Genomic DNA, 26,900 nt, shown 5'->3' with positions numbered 1-26,900 from the left:
GTTCAACAACTGCAGATCGCCCCTTTAATACCCCCACATCAGTTCAACAACTGCAGATCAACCCCTTTAATACCCCCACATCAGTTCAACAACTGCAGATCGCCCCTTTAAAACCCCCACATCAGTTCAACAACTGCAGATCGCCCCTTTAAAACTCCACACACACACATCAGTTCAACAACTGCAGATCGCCCCTTTAAAACTCCACACATCAGTTCAACAACTGCAGATCGCCCCTTTAAAACCCCCACATCAGTTCAACAACTGCAGATCGCCCCTTTAAAACCCCACACACACATCAGTTCAACAACTGCAGATCGCCCCTTTAAAACCCCACACACACATCAGTTCAACAACTGCAGATCGCCCCTTTAAAACCCCCCACACACACATCAGTTCAACAACTGCAGATCGCCCCTTTAAAACCCCACACGAACATCAGTTCAACAACTGCAGATCGCCCCTTTAATACCCACACATCAGTTCAACAACAGCAGATCGCACCTTTAATACCCCCACATCAGTTCAACAACTGCAGATCGCCCCTTTAAAACTCCACACACAAATCAGTTCAACAACTGCAGATCGCCCCTTTAAAACCCCACACATCAGTTCAACAACTGCAGATCGCCCCTTTAAAACAACACACATCAGTTCAACAACTGCAGATCGCCCCTTTAAAACCCCACACATCAGTTCAACAACTGCAGATCGCCCTTTAAAACCCCACACGAACATCAGTTCAACAACTACAGATCGCCCCTTTAAAACCCCACACATCAGTTCAACAACAGCAGATCTCCCCTTTAATACCCCCACATCAGTTCAACAACTGCAGATCGCCCCTTTAAAACCCCCACATCAGTTCAACAACTGCAGATCGCCCCTTTAAAACCCCACACACACATCAGTTCAACAACTGCAGATCACCCCTTTAAAACCCCACACATCAGTTCAACAACTGCAGAATGCCCCTTTAAAACCCCACACATCAGTTCAACAACTGCAGATCGCCCCTTTAAAAACCCACACATCAGTTCAACAACTGCAGATCGCCCCTTTAAAACCCCACACACACATCAGTTCAACAACTGCAGATCGCCCCTTTAAAACCCCACACACACATCAGTTCAACAACTGCAGATCGCCCCTTTAATACCCCCACATCAGTTCAACAACTGCAGATCGCCCCTTTAAAACCCCACACACACATCAGTTCAACAACTGCAGATCGCCCCTTTAAAACCCCACACACACATCAGTTCAACAACTGCAGATCGCCCCTTTAAAACCCCACACACACATCAGTTCAACAACTGCAGATCGCCCCTTTAAAACCCCACACACACATCAGTTCAACAACTGCAGATCGCCCCTTTAAAACCCCACACACACACATCAGTTCAACAACTGTAGATCGCCCCTTTAACCCCCCCCCCACACACAAGTTCAACAACTGCAGATCGCCCCTTTAATACCCCCACATCAGTTCAACAACTGCAGATCACCCCTTTAATACCCCCACATCAGTTCAACAACTGCAGATCGCCCCTTTAAAACTCCACACACACACATCAGTTCAACAACTGCAGATCGCCCCTTTAAAACCCCACACATCAGTTCAACAACTGCAGATCGCCCCTTTAAAACCCCCACATCAGTTCAACAACTGCAGATCGCCCCTTTAAAACCCCACACACACATCAGTTCAACAACTGCAGATCGCCCCTTTAAAACCCAACACACACACATCAGTTCAACAACTGCAGATCGCCCCTTTAAAACCCCACACATCAGTTCAACAACTGCAGATCGCCCCTTTAAAACCCCACACATCAGTTCAACAACAGCAGATCGCACCTTTAATACCCCCACATCAGTTCAACAACTGCAGATCGCCCCGTTAATACCCCCACATCAGTTCAACAACTGCAGATTGCCCCTTTAAAACCCCCACATCAGTTCAACAACTGCAGATCGCCCCTTTAAAACTCCACACACACATCAGTTCAACAACTGCAGATCGCCCCTTTAAAACCCCACACATCAGTTCAACAACTGCAGATCGCCCCTTTAAAACAACACACATCAGTTCAACAACTGCAGATCGCCCCTTTAAAACCCCACACATCAGTTCAACAACAGCAGATCGCCCTTTAAAACCCCACACGAACATCAGTTCAACAACTACAGATCGCCTCTTTAAAACCCCACACATCAGTTCAACAACAGCAGATCTCCCCTTTAATACCCCCACATCAGTTCAACAACTGCAGATCGCCCCTTTAATACCCCCCACATCAGTTCAACAACTGCAGATCGCCCCTTTAAAACCCCACACACACATCAGTTCAACAACTGCAGATCACCCTTTTAAAACCCCACACACACATCAGTTCAACAACTGCAGATCGCCGCTTTAAAACCCCACACACACATCAGATAAACAACTGCAGATCGCCCCTTTAAAACCCCACACATCAGTTCAACAACAGCAGATCGCACCTTTAATACCCCCACATCAGTTCAACAACTGCAGATCGCCCCGTTAATACCCCCACATCAGTTCAACAACTGCAGATTGCCCCTTTAAAACCCCCACATCAGTTCAACAACTGCAGATCGCCCCTTTAAATCTCCACACACACATCAGTTCAACAACTGCAGATCGCCCCTTTAAAACCCCACACATCAGTTCAACAACTGCAGATCGCCCCTTTAAAACAACACACATCAGTTCAACAACTGCAGATCGCCCCTTTAAAACCCCACACATCAGTTCAACAACTGCAGATCGCCCTTTAAAACCCCACACGAACATCAGTTCAACAACTACAGATCGCCCCTTTAAAACCCCACACATCAGTTCAACAACAGCAGAACTCCCCTTTAATACCCCCACATCAGTTCAACAACTGCAGATCGCCCCTTTAAAACCCCCACATCAGTTCAACAACTGCAGATCGCCCCTTTAAAACCCCACACACACATCAGTTCAACAACTGCAGATCGCCCCTTTAAAACCCCACACACACATCAGTTCAACAACTGCAGATCACCCCTTTAAAACCCCACACATCAGTTCAACAACTGCAGATCGCCCCTTTAAAACCCCACACATCAGTTCAACAACAGCAGATCGCACCTTTAATACCCCCACATCAGTTCAACAACTGCAGATCGCCCCGTTAATACCCCCACATCAGTTCAACAACTGCAGATTGCCCCTTTAAAACCCCCACATCAGTTCAACAACTGCAGATCGCCCCTTTAAAACTCCACACACAAATCAGTTCAACAACTGCAGATCGCCCCTTTAAAACCCCACACATCAGTTCAACAACTGCAGATCGCCCCTTTAAAACAACACACATCAGTTCAACAACTGCAGATCGCCCCTTTAAAACCCCACACATCAGTTCAACAACTGCAGATCGCCCTTTAAAACCCCACACGAACATCAGTTCAACAACTAGAGATCGCCCCTTTAAAACCCCACACATCAGTTCAACAACAGCAGATGTCCCCTTTAATACCCCCACATCAGTTCAACAACTGCAGATCGCCCCTTTAAAACCCCCACATCAGTTCAACAACTGCAGATCGCCCCTTTAAAACCCCACACACACATCAGTTCAACAACTGCAGATCGCCCCTTTAAAACCCCACACACACATCAGTTCAACAACTGCAGATCACCCCTTTAAAACCCCACACATCAGTTCAACAACTGCAGAATGCCCCTTTAAAACCCCACACATCAGTTCAACAACTGCAGATCGCCCCTTTAAAACCCCACACATCAGTTCAACAACTGCAGATCGCCCCTTTAAAACCCCACACACACATCAGTTCAACAACTGCAGATCGCCCCTTTAAAACCCCACACACACATCAGTTCAACAACTGCAGATCACCCCTTTAAAACCCTACACACACACATCAGTTCAACAACTGCAGATCGCCCCTTTAAATCCCCCCCCACACACAAGTTCAACAACTGCAGATCGCCCCTTTAATACCCCCACATCAGTTCAACAACTGCAGATCACCCCTTTAATACCCCCACATCAGTTCAACAACTGCAGATCGCCCCTTTAAAACCCCCACATCAGTTCAACAACTGCAGATCGCCCCTTTAAAACTCCACACACACACATCAGTTCAACAACTGCAGATCGCCCCTTTAAAACCCCACACATCAGTTCAACAACTGCAGATCGCCCCTTTAAAACCCCACACATCAGTTCAACAACTGCAGATCGCCCCTTTAAAACCCCCACACATCAGTTCAACAACTGCAGAATGCCCCTTTAAAACCCCACACATCAGTTCAACAACTGCAGATCGCCCCTTTAAAAACCCACACATCAGTTCAACAACTGCAGATCGCCCCTTTAAAACCCCACACACACATCAGTTCAACAACTGCAGATCGCCCCTTTAAAACCCCACACACACATCAGTTCAACAACTGCAGATCGCCCCTTTAATACCCCCACATCAGTTCAACAACTGCAGATCGCCCCTTTAAAACCCCACACACACATCAGTTCAACAACTGCAGATCGCCCCTTTAAAACCCCACACACACATCAGTTCAACAACTGCAGATCGCCCCTTTAAAACCCCACACACACATCAGTTCAACAACTGCAGATCGCCCCTTTAAAACCCCACACACACATCAGTTCAACAACTGCAGATCGCCCCTTTAAAACCCCACACACACACATCAGTTCAACAACTGTAGATCGCCCCTTTAACCCCCCCCCCACACACAAGTTCAACAACTGCAGATCGCCCCTTTAATACCCCCACATCAGTTCAACAACTGCAGATCACCCCTTTAATACCCCCACATCAGTTCAACAACTGCAGATCGCCCCTTTAAAACTCCACACACACACATCAGTTCAACAACTGCAGATCGCCCCTTTAAAACCCCACACATCAGTTCAACAACTGCAGATCGCCCCTTTAAAACCCCCACATCAGTTCAACAACTGCAGATCGCCCCTTTAAAACCCCACACATCAGTTCAACAACTGCAGATCGCCCCTTTAAAACCCCACACATCAGTTCAACAACTGCAGATCGCCCCTTTAAAACCCCACACATCAGTTCAACAACTGCAGAATTCCCCTTTAAAACCCCACATACACATCAGTTCAACAACTGCAGATCGCCCCTTTAATACCCCCACATCAGTTCAACAACTGCAGATCGCCCCTTTAAAACTCCACACACACATCAGTTCAACAACTGCAGATCGCCCCTTTAAAACCCAACACACACACATCAGTTCAACAACTGCAGATCGCCCCTTTAAAACCCCACACATCAGTTCAACAACTGCAGATCGCCCCTTTAAAACCCCACACATCAATTCAACAACAGCAGATCGCACCTTTAATACCCCCACATCAGTTCAACAACTGCAGATCGCCCCGTTAATACCCCCACATCAGTTCAACAACTGCAGATTGCCCCTTTAAAACCCCCACATCAGTTCAACAACTGCAGATCGCCCCTTTAAATCTCCACACACACATCAGTTCAACAACTGCAGATCGCCCCTTTAAAACCCCACAAATCAGTTCAACAACTGCAGATCGCCCCTTTAAAACAACACACATCAGTTCAACAACTGCAGATCGCCCCTTTAAAACCCCACACATCAGTTCAACAACTGCAGATCGCCCTTTAAAACCCCACACGAACATCAGTTCAACAACTACAGATCGCCCCTTTAAAACCCCACACATCAGTTCAACAACAGCAGAACTCCCCTTTAATACCCCCACATCAGTTCAACAACTGCAGATCGCCCCTTTAAAACCCCCACATCAGTTCAACAACTGCAGATCGCCCCTTTAAAACCCCACACACACATCAGTTCAACAACTGCAGATCGCCCCTTTAAAACCCCACACACACATCAGTTCAACAACTGCAGATCACCCCTTTAAAACCACACACATCAGTTCAACAACTGCAGATCGCCCCTTTAAAACCCCACACATCAGTTCAACAACAGCAGATCGCACCTTTAATACCCCCACATCAGTTCAACAACTGCAGATCGCCCCGTTAATACCCCCACATCAGTTCAACAACTGCAGATTGCCCCTTTAAAACCCCCACATCAGTTCAACAACTGCAGATCGCCCCTTTAAAACTCCACACACAAATCAGTTCAACAACTGCAGATCGCCCCTTTAAAACCCCACACATCAGTTCAACAACTGCAGATCGCCCCTTTAAAACAACACACATCAGTTCAACAACTGCAGATCGCCCCTTTAAAACCCCACACATCAGTTCAACAACTGCAGATCGCCCTTTAAAACCCCACACGAACATCAGTTCAACAACTAGAGATCGCCCCTTTAAAACCCCACACATCAGTTCAACAACAGCAGATGTCCCCTTTAATACCCCCACATCAGTTCAACAACTGCAGATCGCCCCTTTAAAACCCCCACATCAGTTCAACAACTGCAGATCGCCCCTTTAAAACCCCACACACACATCAGTTCAACAACTGCAGATCGCCCCTTTAAAACCCCACACACACATCAGTTCAACAACTGCAGATCACCCCTTTAAAACCCCACACATCAGTTCAACAACTGCAGAATGCCCCTTTAAAACCCCACACATCAGTTCAACAACTGCAGATCGCCCCTTTAAAACCCCACACATCAGTTCAACAACTGCAGATCGCCCCTTTAAAACCCCACACACACATCAGTTCAACAACTGCAGATCGCCCCTTTAAAACCCCACACACACATCAGTTCAACAACTGCAGATCACCCCTTTAAAACCCTACACACACACATCAGTTCAACAACTGCAGATCGCCCCTTTAAATCCCCCCCCACACACAAGTTCAACAACTGCAGATCGCCCCTTTAATACCCCCACATCAGTTCAACAACTGCAGATCACCCCTTTAATACCCCCACATCAGTTCAACAACTGCAGATCGCCCCTTTAAAACCCCCACATCAGTTCAACAACTGCAGATCGCCCCTTTAAAACTCCACACACACACATCAGTTCAACAACTGCAGATCGCCCCTTTAAAACCCCACACATCAGTTCAACAACTGCAGATCGCCCCTTTAAAACCCCACACATCAGTTCAACAACTGCAGATCGCCCCTTTAAAACCCCCACATCAGTTCAACAACTGCAGATCGCCCCTTTAAAACCCCACACACACATCAGTTCAACAACTGCAGATCGCCCCTTTAATACCCCCACATCAGTTCAACAACTGCAGATCGCCCCTTTAATACCCCCACATCAGTTCAACAACTGCAGATCGCCCCTTTAAAACTCCACACACACATCAGTTCAACAACTGCAGATCGCCCCTTTAATACCCCCACATCAGTTCAACAACTGCAGATCGCCCCTTTAAAACTCCACACACACATCAGTTCAACAACTGCAGATCGCCCCTTTAAAACCCAACACACACACATCAGTTCAACAACTGCAGATCGCCCCTTTAAAACCCCACACATCAGTTCAACAACTGCAGATCGCCCCTTTAAAACCCCACACATCAGTTCAACAACAGCAGATCGCACCTTTAATACCCCCACATCAGTTCAACAACTGCAGATCGCCCCGTTAATACCCCCACATCAGTTCAACAACTGCAGATTGCCCCTTTAAAACCCCCACATCAGTTCAACAACTGCAGATCGCCCCTTTAAAACAACACACATCAGTTCAACAACTGCAGATCGCCCCTTTAAAACCCCACACATCAGTTCAACAACTGCAGATCGCCCTTTAAAACCCCACACGAACATCAGTTCAACAACTACAGATCGCCCCTTTAAAACCCCACACATCAGTTCAACAACAGCAGATCTCCCCTTTAATACCCCCACATCAGTTCAACAACTGCAGATCGCCCCTTTAATACCCCCCACATCAGTTCAACAACTGCAGATCGCCCCTTTAAAACCCCACACACACATCAGTTCAACAACTGCAGATCACCCTTTTAAAACCCCACACACACATCAGTTCAACAACTGCAGATCGCCGCTTTAAAACCCCACACACACATCAGATAAACAACTGCAGATCGCCCCTTTAAAACCCCACACATCAGTTCAACAACTGCAGATCGCCCCTTTAATACCCCCACATCAGTTCAACAACTGCAGATCGCCCCTTTAAAACCCCACACACACATCAGTTCAACAACTGCAGATCGCCCCTTTAAAACTCCACACACACATCAGTTCAACAACTGCAGATCGCCCCTTTAAAACCCAACACACACACATCAGTTCAACAACTGCAGATCGCCCCTTTAAAACCCCACACATCAGTTCAACAACTGCAGATCGCCCCTTTAAAACCCCACACATCAGTTCAACAACAGCAGATCGCACCTTTAATACCCCCACATCAGTTCAACAACTGCAGATCGCCCCGTTAATACCCCCACATCAGTTCAACAACTGCAGATTGCCCCTTTAAAACCCCCACATCAGTTCAACAACTGCAGATCGCCCCTTTAAAACTCCACACACACATCAGTTCAACAACTGCAGATCGCCCCTTTAAAACCCCACACATCAGTTCAACAACTGCAGATCGCCCCTTTAAAACAACACACATCAGTTCAACAACTGCAGATCGCCCCTTTAAAACCCCACACATCAGTTCAACAACTGCAGATCGCCCTTTAAAACCCCACACGAACATCAGTTCAACAACTACAGATCGCCCCTTTAAAACCCCACACATCAGTTCAACAACAGCAGATCTCCCCTTTAATACCCCCACATCAGTTCAACAACTGCAGATCGCCCCTTTAATACCCCCCACATCAGTTCAACAACTGCAGATCGCCCCTTTAAAACCCCACACACACATCAGTTCAACAACTGCAGATCACCCTTTTAAAACCCCACACACACATCAGTTCAACAACTGCAGATCGCCGCTTTAAAACCCCACACACACATCAGATAAACAACTGCAGATCGCCCCTTTAAAACCCCACACATCAGTTCAACAACTGCAGATCGCCCCTTTAATACCCCCACATCAGTTCAACAACTGCAGATCGCCCCTTTAAAACCCCACACACACACATCAGTTCAACAACTGCAGATCGCCCCTTTAAAACTCCACACACACATCAGTTCAACAACTGCAGATCGCCCCTTTAAAACACCACACACACACATCAGTTCAACAACTGCAGATCGCCCCTTTAAAACCCCACACATCAGTTCAACAACTGCAGAATTCCCCTTTAAAACCCCACATACACATCAGTTCAACAACTGCAGATCGCCCCTTTAAAACCCCACACATCAGTTCAACAACTGCAGATCGCCCCTTTAATACCCCCACATCAGTTCAACAACTGCAGATCGCCCCTTTAAAACCCCACACACACATCAGTTCAACAACTACTGATCGCCCTTTTAAAACCCCACACACACATCAGTTCAACAACTGCAGATCGCCCCTTTAAAACCCCACACACACATCAGTTCAACAACTGCAGATCGCCCCTTTAAAACCCCACACATCAGTTCAACTGCAGATCGCCCCTTTAAAACCCCACACACACGTCAGTTCAACAACTGCAGATCGCCCCTTTAAAACCCCACACATCAGTTCAACAACTGCAGATCACCCCTTTAAAACCCCACACATCAGTTCAACAACTGCAGATCTCCCCTATAATACCCCCACATCAGTTCAACAACTGCAGATCGCCCCTTTAAAACCCCACACGAACATCAGTTCAACAACTGCAGATCGCCCCTTTAATACCCCCCACCTCAGTTCAACAACATTTGCAGATCGCCCCTTTAAAACCCCCACATCAGTTCAACAACTGCAGATCGCCCCTTTAAAACCCCACACATCAGTTCAACAACTGCAGAATGCCCCTTTCAAACCCCACACACACATCAGTTCAACAACTGCAGATCTCCCCTTTAATACCCCCACATCAGTTCAACAACTGCAGATCGCCCCTTTAAAACCCCACACGAACATCAGTTCAACAACTACAGATCGCCCCTTTAAAACCCCACACATCAGTTCAACAACAGCAGATCGCCCCTTTAATACCCCCACATCAGTTCAACAACTGCAGATCGCCCCTTTAATACCCCCCACCTCAGTTCAACAACATTTGCAGATCGCCCCTTTAAAACCCCCACATCAGTTCAACAACTGCAGATCGCCCCTTTAAAACCCCACACACACATCAGTTCAACAACTGCAGAATGCCCCTTTCAAACCCCACACACACACATCAGTTCAACAACTGCAGATCGCCCCTTTAAAACCCCACACATCAGTTCAACAACTGCAGATCGCCCCTTTAATACCCCCACATCAGTTCAACAACTGCAGATCGCCCCTTTAAAACCCCACACACACATCAGTTCAACAACTGCAGATTGCCCCTTTAAAACCACACACACACAAGTTCAACAACTGCAGATCGCCCCTTTAAAACCCCCCACACACACATCAGTTCAACAACTACAGATCACCCCTTTAAAACCACACACACACACACACACACACACCACACACACACACACACACACACACACACACACACACACACACACACACACACACACACACACACACACACACACACACACACCCCGCCCCTTTAAACCCCCCCCCACACACATCAGTTCAACAACTGTAGATCGCCCCTTTAAAACACCACACATCAGTTCAACAACTGCAGATCGCCCCTTTAAAACCCCCGTACTGGTCCCCCGTGGGAATCGAACCCCCAACCCTGGCGTTGCAAACACCATGCTCTACCAACTGAGCCACACGGGAGACTTCAACAACTGCAGTTTGTGCCTCTGTTTTTAAAATTAGTACTTCCTGGTTGTAATAAAGATAATCTAACCTTTTACCTAATGATATATAAGGAGGGCATTTGCACAACATGCTTCACAACAGCACACAACAAAATTCCAGAGACATATTGAGCAACCAACTGATACCAATCACGACCACACCCAGAGACAGATGGCTGACTTAAGCACTCACACAACAGGTAAGACATGAAAGCGCCCTAGCCACACGAACTGACCACTGGTGTAAAAAACAACATTCCATGAATATCGCAACCACCCAGACACGAATTACCAGAAATACACACACACACACACACACACACACACACACACACACACACACACACACACACACACACACACATAGGGGTGTTGGACTCCGAGGACAAAGGACACTGCCAAGGGCCAATAGGAAGTCGACACCACCTGGAGAATGGACCGTCCCTCCACTCATCGACCAGTCAGGAGAGCGGACCTACTAGACTCAACCTACGTCAACACACTGTTATTTCATTGTATAAATTGGATGCACACTATGTTTCGGGGCTCTCTTCTGCTAGTTCCCTATGAGCTAAACGAAGGAGTCCGTGCACGCTTTGCCAAATATCTTTGTCTCATAATAAACTGCCTTACTATAAACTGAATCCACCCGGTCCAGCGTCTTGACTTGGTCTCCTTCTCAAGTAACTGATCATCAACATGGTGTGTTAATCTTACCTCCTGTCTCCTCCTGCTCTTTTTTCGATGTGACAGTTACCTCCCCTTCCTCGGCAAAAACTGCTTCCTCTTCCTCTTCTTTCACTCTGAATGTGTATTTCTCTTCTTCTTTCACTGTAACAGCCTCACCTTCCTCCCCTTCTTGTTTTACTGTAACATCCTCCTCTTCCACGACAACGTTCAGCCCCAGACCTTTCTCCGTCCAGCAGACCTCCTCCTCTTTCTCTTCTTTAGCAGGAGGAGAGTAGCTTAGTGAACTCATGGTCGGGGATGTTAGCTAGCTAGGCTAATGCTAACTTAACCAGCCCGCTAGCTGACCAATAACAACAACACTGTAAATATGAAATTAAATCTGATAACTAACTAGATGACAGAAGTGGGTTTAAAACACAGTGGCTAATATACACTAAAGCGTCTAAAGAGCTTTATTCGTTCGGCTATTTTGTCTACAAGCTACCGAGGTGGCTGAATAACTGTTGCTGATGTTGAAAGAAGAATTCCGTCCACTACATTATACGTCACACCAGCAGTATCAAGCTACCGAGGTGGCTGAATAGCTGGCTAACTTCTTCTTCTCTAGTATAATAGCGCTCAGCAAAACAAACGTTTGAGGTGCATACTGCCACCCGCTGGAGGATACGATCAAATATCACGGTTTGCTTAACTCTACCATTTTTGTAAAAATTAAATAAAACAAATAAATCCCTACTAACTTCTTACATACATCCCCCTTCCCTCCCTCCCTCCCCAAACTACCAACCAAGTTCCCTCTATCATGCTTAGAAATGGTGACCAGAATGAGAGATTATGCTCACAGGACTGCTTTTGCTATCGCTGATTGGAATATGTTTCAAGACTCTGCTGATTAAAAAGAACAGGGCTTCCACACACAGGGCTTCCACACACACAGGGCTTCCACACACAGGGTTACCACACACACAGGGCTTCCACACACAGGATTACCACACACACAGGGCTTCCACACACAGGGCTTCCACACACAGGGCTTTCACACAGGGTTACCACACACACAGGGCTTCCACACACACAGGGCTTCCACACAAAGGGCTACCACACACAGAGCTATCCCAGACAACCCTGAGACTACAACACACAGAGCTATCCCAGACAACCCTGAGGATACCACACACAGAGCTATCCCAGACAACCCTGAGGCTACCACACACAGAGCTATCCCATACAACCCTGAGGATACCACACACAGACCTATCCCATACAACCCTGAGGATACCACACGCAGAGCTATCCCAGACAACCCTGATACTACCACACACAGAGCTATCTCAGACAACCCTGGGGCTACCGGCCGAGGACAGGAAGAAGTTCCAGAAGTCCCCCTATAACCGAAGTCTGAATTTTGTCCTGCTAGGTGACCTAAACTGGGACGTGCATAAACCACCTGACTAAATCCTAAACCAATGGGACTCCCTAAATCTTTCTCAGATTATTACCAATCCCACAAGGTATGACTCCAAAACACCCAGAAAAGGGATACTCTCCTCGATGTTATCCTCACAAATAATCCTGATTAGATATCAGGCCTGGTGTTTTCTGTAATGACTTTGGTGATCACTGCTTTACAGCCTGTGTTCATAATGGCTGCTCAGCGAAACGACCTGTCCTGATTTGTCATAGACGCTCGCTAAAAAACTTTAATGAGTAAGCCTTCCTTCACGAACTGGCCTCTGTAAAATGATATAGAATCAGCTTGATCCCCCTCTGTCGAAGACGCTTAGACCTTATTTTTGTGATATTTTCAGTGGTATTGTTTCACAAACACACCCCCATAAAGAAAATGAGAATTAAAAACGGGTTTAGCCCCTGGTTTGACCGTGATCTTGCAGAGTTACTACCACCTCAAGAATTGCATTTGGTTAAAGGTTCGGCACACGCATACTCAGGCTGACTGGCTCTCGTTCAGGCAAATGAGAAATAAGTGCACTCAGGCTATCCGGAAGGTTAGGGTTGAGGTCAGGGCTCTGTGCAGGCCAGTCAAGTTCTTCCACACCGATCTCAACAAACCATTTCTGTATGGACCTCGCTTTGTGCACGGGGTTGCATTGTCATGCTGAAACATGAAAGGGCCTTTCCCCAAACTGTTGCCACAAAGTTGGAAGCACAGAATCATCTAGAATGTCATTGTATGCTGTAGCGTTAAGATTTCCCTTCACTGGAACGAAGGGGCCCGAACCATGAAAAACAGCCCCAGACCATTATTCCTCCTCCACCAAACTTTACAGTTGGCACTTTCATTGGGGCAGGTAGTTGTCTCCTGGCATCCGCCAAACCCAGATTTGTCGGTCAGACACTAGCGGTTCTGGGGGTGGGGGGGGGGGGGGGCAGGGGGGGCCAGTGCCCCTGTGACAACAATTTTGGACCCCCTTGTGCCCCCCCCCCCCCTAAATGAGGACTATGAAATAATTTTTACATAACACATTTTTGCTATCGTTCTTTTTTTTTTTACATCCGTTATTAGACAGTGGCAACGATGATGATTATGAACATGGTCTTTTGCCTGCTAATGCAGTGAAGAAAACAATATGACAACAATAACGTCTAATGTAACTGGGCCCCCCCTCTAACAGTACAACTGGCCCCAGCTTGGGGCCCCCAGTTGAAATGGTCTAGAACCGCCACTGACGTCAGACTGCCAGATGGTGAAGCGTGATTAAAAAAAAAAAAAATGTAAATCAATTTATTTATTTTTTTGTCACATGCGCCGAATACAACAAGTGTAGACTTTACGGTGAAATGCTTCCTTACAAGCCCTTAACCAACAGTGCAGTTCAAAAAGAGAAAATATTTAGCAAATAAGCTAAAGTAAAAAAATAACACAACACAATAAAATAACATTAACGAAGCTATATTACAGGGGGTTACCGAGTCAATGTGGAGGCTATATTACAGTGGGTACAGAGTCAATGTGGAGGCTATATACAGGGGGTACCGGTACAGAGTCAATGTGGAGGCTATATACGGGGGTACCGGTACAGAGTCAATGTGGAGGCTATATACAGGGGGTACCGGTACAGTGTCAATGTGGAGGCTATATACAGCGGGTACCGGTACAAGGTCAATGTGGAGGCTATATACAGGGGGTACCGGTACAGAGTCAATGTGGAGGCTATATACAGGGGGTACCGGTACAGAGTCAATGTGGAGGCTATATACAGGGGGTACCGGTACAGAGTCAATGTGGAGGCTATATACAGGGGGTACCGGTACAGAGTCAATGTGGAGGCTATGTACAGGGGGTACTGGTACAGAGTCAATGTGGAGGCTATATAAAGGGGGTACTGGTACAGAGTCAATGTGGAGGCTATATACAGGGGGTACCGGTACAGAGTCAATGTGGAGGCTATATACAGGGTGTACCGGTACAGAGTCAATGTGGAGGCTATGTACAGGGGGTACCGGTACAGAGTCAATGTGGAGGCTATGTACAGGGGGTACCGGTACAGAGTCAATATACAGGGGGTACCGAGTCAATGTGTGGGGATGCAGGTTAGTTGAGGTAATATGTACATGTCGGTAGGGGTGAAGTGACTATGCATAGATAATAAACAGAGTAGCAGCAGTTTAAAAACAAAGGGGGGGGGTCTCAATGTAATAGTCCGGTGGCCATTTGATTAATTGTTCAGGAGTCTTATGGCTTGGGGGTAGAAGCTGTTAAGGAGCCTTTTGGACCTAGACTTGGTGCTCCGGTACCGCTTGCCGTGTGGTAGGAGAGAAAACAGTCTATGACTTGGTTGACTGGAGTCTTTGACAATTTTTGGGGCTTTCCTCTGACACCGCCTGGTATAGAGGTCCTGGATGGCAGGAAGCTTGGCCCCAGTGCTGTACTGGGCCGTTCGCATTGCCCTCTGTAGTGCCTTATGGTCAGATGCCGAGCAGTAAGCATACCAGGCGGTGATGCAACCGGTCAGGATGCTCTCGATGGTGCAGCTGTATAACTTTTTGAGGATCTGGGGACCCATGCCAAATCTTTTCAGTCTCCTGAGGGGGGAAAAGATTTGGTCGTGCCCTCTTCGCGACTGTCTTGGTGTGTTTGGACCATTGTAGTTCGTTGGTGTAGTGGACACCATGGAACTTGAAACTCTCGACCCGCTCCACTACAGCACGGTCGATGTTAATGGGGGCCTGTTAATGGGGGCCCCTCCTTTTCCTGTAGTCCACGATCAGCTCCTTTGTCCTGGCACCACACTGCCAGTTCTCTGACCACCTCCCTATTGGATGTCTCATCGTTGATCAGGCCTACCGCTGTTGTGTCATCAGCAAACTTAATGATGATGTTGGAGTCGTGGGTGGCCCCGCAGTCGTGGGTGAACAGGGTGTATAGGAGGGGACTGAGCAAGCACCCCTGAGGGACCCCCTGTGTTGAGGATCAGCGTGGCGAATGTGTTGTTACCTACCCTTACCACCTGGTGGAGGCCCGTCAGGAAGTCCAGGATCCAGTTGCAGAGGGAGGTGTTTAGTCCCAGGGTCCTTAGCTTAGTGATGAGCTTTGTGGGCACTATGGTGTTGAACGCTGAGCTGTAGTCAATGAATAGCATTTTCACGTGGCTGTTCCTTTTGTCCAGGTGGGAAAGGGCAGTGTGGAGTGCGATTGCATCATCTGTGGATCTATTGGGGTGAGGATGGTGTTGATGTGAGCCATGACCAGCCTTCCAAAGCACTTCATGGCTACCGACGTGAATGCTACGGGTCGGTAGTCATTTAGGCAGGTTACCTTCGCTTCCTTGAGCACAGGGACTACGGTGGTCTGCTTGAAACATGTAGGTATTACAGACTCGGTCAGGGAGACGTTGAAAATGTCAGTGAAGACACTTGCCAGTTGGTCAGCGCATCTTGTAAGCAGGAATCAGGAGGGTAGAATTATGGTCAGATTTACCAAATGGAAGGCGAGGGAGAGATTTGTACGCGTCTCTGTGTGTGGAGTAACAGCGGTCCAGAGTTTTTTTTCCCCTCTGGTTGCACATGTGACATGCTGGTAAAAAATGTGGTTAAATTGATTTAAGTTTTCCTGCATTAAAGTCCCCGGGCCACTAGGGAGCGCTGTTTCTGGGTGAGCATTTTCTTCTTTGCTTATGGCCTTATAGAGTTGGTTTGAGTGTGGTCTTAGTGACAGCATCGGTCTGTGGTGGTAAATAGACGGCTACGAATAATATAGATGGGAACTCTCTTGGTAGGTAGTGTGGTCTACAGCTTATCATGAGGTACTCTACCTCAGGCGAGCAAAACAACGAGACTTCTTTAATATTAGACATCGCGCACCAGCTGACCCCCTCTCTCTCTCTCATATAGAGCTCCTTTAACATACTGTATGACCGTTAACCTCTAACCCCCTCTCTCTCTCTCTCTCATATAGAGGTCCTTTAACATACTGTATGACCCTTAACCTCTGACCCCCTCTCTCTCTCTCTCTCTCATATAGAGGTCCTTTAACATACTGTATGACCCTTAACCTCTAACCCCCTCTCTCTCCCTCTACAGTGGGGGGAAAAAAGTATTTGATCCCCTGCTGATTTTGTATGTTTGCCCACTGACAAAGAAATGATCAGTCTATAATTTTAATGGTAGGTTTATTTGAACAGTGAGAGACAGAATTACAAAAAAAAGATCCAGAATAATGCATGTCAAAAATGTTATAAAAGGATTTGCATTTTAATGAGTCTCTCTCTCGATGTACAGGTACACTGCCTAGTGAACGTCTACACCCATTAGTCTTCACATTTTGACGCCTTAAAATTAAATTTAAAAAAGAGATGTTATTTTTTTTTTTTCCTCCTACAGAACTATACAATATGTTATTTATTTATTTTACAAATATGAAACATAATTTGACTTAAGTCTCCACCCTCCTTAGTTAATACTTGGCATCCATTAAACATTATTTTGAATAAGATTCTACCAACCTTGAACAACTCATAAATAATATATATATATATTCATTGTTCTTGTCACATTTTGCTCAAACTTAAAATAACATTTGGTTGGGAATCATTGATGGACAGTAATATTTAAACCTTTTCAGGTAGATTTAAAAGTCAGGACTGAGACTGGACCATTCAGGAACATTCAGCACTTCTTGGAAAAGACATTCTGGTGTTTGGCATTTAAAATGTGTGTCATTGTCCCTACTGGAAAATAAGACTCAATCCCAGGGTTCCAGGGTCAGGGTCCCAGGGTTAGGGTCCCAGGGCCAGGGATCCAGGGTTCCAGGGTCCCAGGGTCAGGGTTCCAGGGTCAGGGTCCCAGGGTCCATGGTAAAATTTCCATCGTCAACCTGATGAATTGTCTGCTTATCAGCTTTCCAATACAACTTGACCGTCTCGGCGCTTTCTGCAGCAGTTTCCTCCCATTCTATGAGAGGTCGAACGTGTACACAGGGTCAGGGTTCCAGGGTCAGGGTCCCAGGGCCAGGGTTCGGTTTTAAGAAGACTGAGGAGGCTTTTCTTAGCGTAACTCTGTTTCTGAAGAGGGATGGAAAAGGTGGTTTGTTTTGGGAAAATGGCGTATAATCTCAGCCAATCAGCCACAGGTAATCAGCCAATCAGCCAATCAGCCACAGGTAATCACACGGCTCTCATACCTACTTCTCCAACATGAACTTCCTCAGGCTTTAGGAGAGGAACGTCAGCGAAACGTGGAGCCGAGGCTACGTGACATTATAAACTCATTCTTCTGTTTATATACAGCAACATCTGGAATGTGAAAGCTTCTAGGGTCTCCAACTAAATCAAAAACATCACATGTATTGTCCCGATGCTCCTTCTATAACATTTTCTGTAAATGTTCCATCATTTACAAAAATTAAAAATGTGATCATTTGACATTAGAGCTGTCAAAAGTTGTAGGAATTTACAATATTATAAATTATATTATTTTGTATTATTATGAAACAAGTTGAACACAAACACTACGACATCAACAGTTAGATTACAAATAGATCATTACTCTGTGTTCTACTTCCCAGGTCTGGTGCTGGAGATCATTCCACACTCTGTGTTCTACTACCCAGGTCTGGTGTTGGAGATTATTCTACACTCTGTGTTCTACTACCCAGGTCTGGTGTTGGAGAACATTCCACACTCTGTGTTCTACTACCCAGGTCTGGATCTCCTGCATGAATTTTCTTGTGTTTTGCCAGGGAGTCTGATCGAATAAAACTCTTCCCACACTGATCACAGCTATAAGGTTTCTCTCCTGTATGTTTTCTCTGGTGTCTTCTCAGGTCGCTTGAGGAAGTAAAGCTCATTCCACAGTCGGAGCAGTGGTACGGTTTCTCGCCGGTGTGGATTCGTTTGTGTGTAGCCAGGGCTGTCCAGGTGGCAAAACTATCCTCACATACATCACAGCTGTAAGGTTTTTCTCCAGTGTGTGTTCTCTTGTGGACAGTCAAGTTTCCTGGCAAAGCAAAATGTTTCCCACATTGATCACAGCTATAAGGCTGCTCTCCTGTATGGGTTCTCTGGTGTACAGTCAGGTGCGCCGACTGAGTAAATCTCTTCCCACATTCATCACAGCTGTAAGGTTTCTCTCCTGTGTGTGTTCTCTGGTGAACGATCAGATTTGTTGCTGCAGCAAAGTTTTTCCCACATTGATCACAGCTATAAGTCCTCTCTGTGTGTAATCGCTGGTGTATAGTCAGTTTGTCTAATCCAGCAAAACTCATCCCGCAATCTGAGCAGTGGTATACTTTCTCTCCGGTGTGGATCCTCTGGTGTGATATCAGTCCACTTGAGGTGGTAAAACTCATCCCACAGTCTGAACAGTGGTATGGTTTCTCTCCAGTGTAGCTTCTCTGGTGTACAGTCAGAGCAACCGTGTGTTCTCTCTGGTGAACTATCAGGTTCCTTGCGGCAGCAAAGCTCTTCCCACACTGATCTCCTGTGTGTGTTTTCTGGTGCGATATAAGTCCACCCGAGGTAGTAAAACTCATTCCACAGTCAGAGCAGTGGTAAGGTTTCTCACCCGTGTGTGTTCTCTGGTGAATTGTCAGGTTGCCTGACTGAGCAAAACTCTTCCCACATCGATCACAGCTGAAAGGTTTTTCTCCCGTGTGTGTTCTCCGATGAGATATCATCTGGCTTCGTGTAGTAAAACTCCTTGCGCAGTCGGGGCAGCTATAAGGTTTTTCTCCTGTATGGATTCTCTGGTGTATTTTAAGATCTGATGAAGAGGTGAAACTCTTCCCACAGTCAGAGCAGCAGTGAGGTTTCTTTCCTGTGGGTCTCTGCTGGTGTTTATTGAGGTGGTCTGATCTGGAGAGACTCTTCTCTGCCTCGTCAGCATCATGAGGTTGTTGAGGCTCCCCAGAGGATCCACAATAGTCCCGTCTCTCTCCTGTGTGAACGACAAAGTCAGACAGATGGTTAAAGGTCCCACAACAGCGGAAATCCACTGTTCCTTTTAGCTGAAAGGGGATGGTGCTGTATGTCTGTAATGAATGTTTAAATGCTTTTAATTACTTATTTGACAATTGATTTGATTAGACAGTCAAGTGACCAACAATAGCCATATTCTGTCTTATTTTTCCCCCACATTAGTAGTAACATCGATGATTGTAGGCTAGAAATAAGTTATTACAGTTACTGAACCCCTAAGCAGTGTGCCAGACAATTTTTGGTCTCCAATTGAGGCCCCTTTCTGTGTTTGCTAAAATTGCGGCACGAGAGCGATCTGGTTGCAGAAACTCCTCCCTGCTAATGAGGAAACCGATAGTTATGGATGTACTATATCTGCCTGGAGCAAAAATGGTGAGCAAAGATTTTAGTTTTTCACAATGTATTCTGAATTTTACAGCTCAAGATCAGGAGTGCTACTCAAGGAAACTCACATTAAACTCTGTGTCTATTCACTAACTCACCACCGTGGGGGAAAACTCAGGGGAGTTCTCATAGGCTGACAGCTAATATAGCCTCCATTTACAGGTTGCTTATGAGTGCATTTCACATTTTACTTTTGGATTATAATTGTACAGGCTCGTTTGAATGTCCTGCTTATTATAATGTTTGTGTTGTCGCAAATCAACTGCTTTATACTTTAAAAAAACACTTCAACCAGTAAAATGCCCTTTGGCTAGCTTTGCTACCAGCCTATGTCAATAAGCGTTAGCATTCAAGCTAACAGCTTTGCTACCATCCTATGTCAATAAGCGTTAGCATTCTAGCTAACAGCTTTGCTTCCAGCCAATGTCAATAAGCGTTAGCATTCTAGCTAACAGCTTTGCTACCAGCCTATGTCAATAAGCGTTAGCATTCTAGCTAACAGCTTTGCTACCAGCCTATGTCAATAAGCGTTAGCATTCTAGCTAACAGCTTTGCTACCAGCCTATGTCAATAAGCGTTAGCATTCTAGCTAACAGCTTTGCTACCAGCCTAGCTAACAACTGCTGCATCCAAAATAAGTATTTTTTCAACTATCACAACCAAATATAATGATTGATAATCAATCAATAATCATAACATTATAAACCTATAAGAACCTAGCCTGCTTCTTAATGAAACTCACCAAGTCTTGGGTGTTACTGAATATAGGATATGAGATTATCCCAGCCTGCCTCTTAATGCTGAATATAGGATATGAGATTATCCCAGCCTGCCTCTTAATGCTGAATATAGGATATGAGATTACCCTAGCCTGCCTCCTAATGCTGAATATAGGATATGAGATTACCCTAGCCTGCCTCTTAATGCTGAATATATGATATGAGATTACCCCAGCCTGCCTCTTAATGCTGAATATAGGATATGAGATTATTCTAGCCTGCCTCTTAATGCTGAATATAGGATATGAGATTATCCCAGCCTGAATATAGGATATGAGATTATCCTAGCCTGAATATAGGATATGAGATTATCCTAGCCTGAATATAGGATATGAGATTATCCTAGCCTGAATATAGGATATGAGATTATCCTAGCCTGAATATAGGATATGAGATTATCCCAGCCTGCCTCTTAATGCTGAATATAGGATATGAGATTATCCCAGCCTGCCTCTTAATGCTGAATATAGGATATGAGATTATCCAAGCCTGCCTCTTAATGCTGAATATAGGATATGATTATCCAAGCCTGCCTCTTAATGCTGACTATAGGATATGAGATTATCCCACCCTGCCTCTTAATGCTGAATATAGGATATGAGATTATCCCAGCCTGAATATAGGATATGAGATTATCCTAGCCTGAATATAGGATATGAGATTATCCTAGCCTGAATATAGGATATGAGATTATACTAGCCTGCCTCTTAATGCTGAATATAGGATATGAGATTATCCCAGCCTGAATATAGGATATGAGATTATCCTAGACTGAATATAGGATATGAGATTATACTAGACTGCCTCTTAATGCTGAATATAGGATATGAGATTATACTAGCCTGCTTCTTAATGAAACTCACCAAGTCTCGGAAACTTGCTCTTTGCTCAGTATCTTCTTGAATGTCACATGCAGCTGACCTCCACTTTGTCTCTGAGTTTTGGAGATGGTTATTATCATGTTGTATAATGTATTAAATCTCTGTCATCTACATGGATATCTTCCATCACATTAACACAACCCGCTCAGAAACAATGCATAGACAGAGCCTTACCATCTACAACTCTAATGGGTGACCAGTCCAGAGCCTTACCATCTACAACTCTAATGGGTGACCAGTCCAGAGCCTTACCATCTCTAATGGGTGACCAGTCCAGAGCCTTACCATCTCTAATGGGTGACCAGTCCAGAGCCTTACCATCTACAACTCTAATGTGTGACCAGTCCAGAGCCTTACCATCTCTAATGGGTGACCAGTCCAGAGCCTTACCATCTCTAATGGGTGACCAGTCCAGAGCCTTACCATCTACAACTCTAATGTGTGACCAGTCCAGAGCCTTACCATCTCTAATGGGTGACCAGTTCAGAGCCTTACCATCTACAACTCTAATGGGTGACCAGTCCAGAGCCTTACCATATCTAATGGGTGACCAGTCCATATGTAATCAGCTACCTTCCAGGGTCCATATGTAAACAGCTACCTTCCAGGGTCCATATGTAAACAGCTACCTTCCAGGGTCCACATGTAAACAGCTACCTTCCAGGGTCCACATGTAAACAGCTACCTTCCAGGGTCCACATGTAAACAGCTACCTTCCAGGGTCCACATGTAAACAGCTACCTTCCACGGTCCATATGTAAACAGCTACCTTCCAGGGTCCACATGTAAACAGCTACCTTCCAGGGTCCATATGTAAACAGCTACCTTCCAGGGTCCACATGTAAACAGCTACCTTCCAGGGTCCACATGTAAACAGCTACCTTCCAGGGTCCATATGTAAACAGCTACCTTCCAGGGTCCACATGTAAACAGCTACGAACAAGGTCTCTCAGTTTCCCCGCTGGTTCTAAGAGACGTTGTTGGCAGCTGTTTACATATGGACCCAGGAATAGGGTGTTGGGAAGCCAAAGAGGCTCCAAGCTTTGACTACTAATTGCATACTAATTGCGTACTAATTGGTTGATGATGTCATTGGATACACCTTAATATTCCTCTGTCTTTTTGTCACTACAAAACATAGAAACTCACCAATTATACAGGTGTTATAATTACAATTCCCCCTTCCCTCTCAGATGTTCCCCTAACAGGTGATATAATTACAATCCTTCCCTCTCAGATGTTCCCCCTAACAGGTGTTATAATTACAATCCTTCCCTCTCAGATGTTCCCCCTAACAGGTGATATAATTACAATCCTTCCCTCTCAGATGTTTCCCTAACAGGTGATATAATTACAATCCTTCCCTCTCAGATGTTCCCCCTAACAGGTGTTATAATTACAATCCTTCCCTCTCAGATGTTCCCCCTAACAGGTGTTATAATTACAATCCTTCCCTCTCAGATGTTCCCCCTAACAGGTGATATAATTACAATCCTTCCCTCTCAGATGTTCCCCCTAACAGGTGTTATAATTACAATCCTTCCCTCTCAGATGTTCCCCCTAACAGGTGTTATAATTACAATCCTTCCCTCTCAGATGTTCCCCCTAACAGGTGATATAATTACAATCCTTCCCTCTCAGATGTTCCCCTAACAGGTGATATAATTACAATCCTTCCCTCTCAGATGTTCCCCCTAACAGGTGTTATAATTACAATCCTTCCCTCTCAGATGTTCCCCTAACAGGTGATATAATTACAATCCTTCCCTCTCAGATGTTTCCCTAACAGGTGATATAATTACAATCCTTCCCTCTCAGATGTTTCCCTAACAGGTGATATAATTACAATCCTTCCCTCTCAGATGTTTCCCTAACAGGTGATATAATTACAATCCTTCCCTCTCAGATGTTCCCCTAACAGGTGTTATAATTACAATCCTTCCCTCTCAGATGTTCCCCCTAACAGGTGATATAATTACAATCCTTCCCTCTCAGATGTTTCCCTAACAGGTGATATAATTACAATCCTTCCCTCTCAGATGTTCCCCCTAACAGGTGTTATAATTACAATCCTTCCCTCTCAGATGTTCCCCCTAACAGGTGTTATAATTACAATCCTTCCCTCTCAGATGTTCCCCTAACAGGTGATATAATTACAATCCTTCCCTCTCAGATGTTCCCCCTAACAGGTGTTATAATTACAATCCTTCCCTCTCAGATGTTCCCCTAACAGGTGATATAATTACAATCCTTCCCTCTCAGATGTTTCCCTAACAGGTGATATAATTACAATCCTTCCCTCTCAGATGTTTCCCTAACAGGTGATATAATTACAATCCTTCCCTCTCAGATGTTCCCCTAACAGGTGTTATAATTACAATCCTTCCCTCTCAGATGTTCCCCCTAACAGGTGATATAATTACAATCCTTCCCTCTCAGATGTTGGCCCTAACAGGTGATATAATTACAATCCTTCCCTCTCAGATGTTCCCCCTAACAGGTGATATAATTACAATCCTTCCCTCTCAGATGTTCCCCCTAACAGGTGATATAATTACAATCCTTCCCTCTCAGATGTTCCCCCTAACAGGTGTTGGGATTGTTCATTATATATTATACTATGGTATTATTTAGCTGTTGTAAATAGAGCCTGTTGATCCTTTGTTAATATCAGAGAGGTTGATGAGTGATACAAACAAACATTGTTGCAGTTTCTTCCATAATGTGGTTGATGTTTGTTCAATTCAGGCATTTGTTAAGTCCTTAAAGGTAATATCACTTTCTCAGGTCATAGGATTCGGTTGGAGTTTCATCAAACCCCCATCCCTCCAGTCGTGGTTCTAGACCATTTCAACTGGGGGGGGGGGGGGGCAAGCTGGGCCCAGTTGTACTGTTAGAGGGGGGGGGGGACCAGTTACATTAGACGTTATTGTTGTCATATCGTTTTGCATGTGGTACGATACTGTTGTGTTCTGTCTAAAGCCGTCCCTCTAGAAAATGTGTGGGTTAAATTAGTGTTCCGCGTTGCCACTGTCTAATAACGGATGTAAAAAAATAAAAGAATGATAGCAAAAAATGTGTTATGTAAAAATTATTTCATACTCCACATTTAGGGGGGCCACAAGGGGGTCCAAAATTGTTGTCACTGGCTCCCCCCTGGCCACCCTCCCCTGACATTATAAAAACTGGCTCTTGGAAAAATGATCGACCTGCATCCTAGAATCTGAGAAATATGGAATACGAGATACATTGGAATCTCCCACTATAACAAACAGGCTTCTCTATTCTTATTTCCCACTCTTTCTCATTGTGTGTGTGTGTGTGTGTGTCTTTGTGGTGTGTAAATGATTTTAATAACTGCCGGGTGAAAAATTACCCTAAGAAAATCTTTATACCCTTGTGGTGTACAGCTTTCATGGAAATATGAACAAAGGCGATGTTTCACTCTTTTTTCTAATGTTGTGGGTCACCTCTAGGAAAAGTCATCAAATTTCAATTTGAAAACCAATATATATATCATTTAGTTTTTTTTCTCTGTTGTTAAACATAGTGGAGGGTCTTTTTTATTTTTTTATCCATATTAATAAGAAAACACAAGGGTTAAGACAGTACTTACCGATGTTAGTCAGATCTCCTGTCTCATCTTCCAATATGACAGTTATCTCCCTCTCTTTCTCCTCCTTCACTGCAAAAACTGCATCTTCCTCTTTCTCCTCTTCCTCCTCTTCTTTTACTGTGACATCCTCCTCCTCCTCTTTCACTCTGAACGCGTCTTCCTCTTCTTTCACTCTGAATGTGTCTTTCTCTTCTTGTTTCACTGTAACAGCCTCACCTTCCTCCTCTTCTTCTTGTTTTACTGTGACATCCTCCTCCTCTTCCTCCTCTTTCACGACAACGTTCAGCCACAGACCCTCTTCCTCCGTCCAGCAGACCTCCTCCTCTTCTTCTTCAACAGGAGGCGAGTAGCTTGGTGAACTCATGGTCGGGGATGTTAGCTAACAGTTAGCTAGCTAGGCTAATGCTAACTTAACAAGCAGCCAGCTACGTTAGCTAGCTGGGCTAATGCTAACTCAACCAGCCAGCTCCGTTAGCTAGCTGGGCTAATGCTAACTCAACCAGCCCGCTACGTTAGCTAGCTAGCTGACCAATAACAACGTAAATATTAAATTAAATGGGGTAACTAGCTAAACGACAGAAATGTGTTCAAAACACAGTGGCTCATATATCAGAAAACGTCTTAAGCGCTTGAACGTTTCCGCTATGTTGGCTAGCAAGCTACCGAGATGGCTGACCAGCTGTTGTTGTTGTTCTTCTTCTTTTAGTTTCTATTTAACCGACCGAGAGGTGCCAACACCGCCCCCTACTGTACTGGAGTGGGAGACCGGTTACGACCTACCAATACCGCTATATTCTTCTCTTATCTAACCCTGCATTTCTAACTCAATAAAAATAATTCCCTTACAAACTAAACTACTCCCATCACCACCCATCCAATCCCCATTCTCCCAGTCCAAACGTCTCCGACCCTGTCATACAACCTCTCCCTGTCTAAATCAATACATTTCCCCCAAAAAAACATTTAGTCTACCATACAACCATTACCCATTCCAGTGCCCCCCTTGTTTCCCTATCAGTTCCTAAGAGGAATTGAATTCCGTCGGCCCTCATCTCATCCTGGACCATATAACTCCATCCCCTTTTCTGTTACCGTGACACTATTGGGGGCGGCAGGGTAGCCTAGTGGTTAAAGCGTTGGACTAATAACCTTAAAAGTTGCAAGTTCAAATCCCCCTGAGCTGACAAGGTACAAATCTGTTGTTCTGCCCCTATAACAAA

General features: G+C 45.3%; 1 protein-coding gene across 1 annotated transcript; it reads right to left on the bottom strand.

Moving 5' to 3' along the window:
• Positions 1–17,198: 17,198 nt before the first annotated feature.
• LOC106591155 (uncharacterized) lies at positions 17,199–26,391 on the bottom strand. Its single transcript, XM_045690492.2, has 2 exons — positions 25,681–26,391; positions 17,199–19,979 (listed from the first exon to the last, which is right to left on the bottom strand). The coding sequence occupies exons 1-2, from the start codon at positions 26,042–26,044 to the stop codon at positions 18,670–18,672; spliced, it is 1,674 nt and encodes a 557-aa protein (XP_045546448.1). The 5' UTR covers positions 26,045–26,391; the 3' UTR covers positions 17,199–18,669.
• Positions 26,392–26,900: the final 509 nt, after the last annotated feature.

Source organism: Salmo salar, chromosome 12 (genome assembly GCF_965601325.2).
Source record: "Salmo salar chromosome 12, fSalSal1, whole genome shotgun sequence".
Classification (NCBI taxonomy): Eukaryota; Metazoa; Chordata; class Actinopteri; order Salmoniformes; family Salmonidae; genus Salmo; species Salmo salar.
Note: the sequence above shows the minus strand (reverse complement) of the source record. Positions and strands in the feature narration are given on the sequence as shown.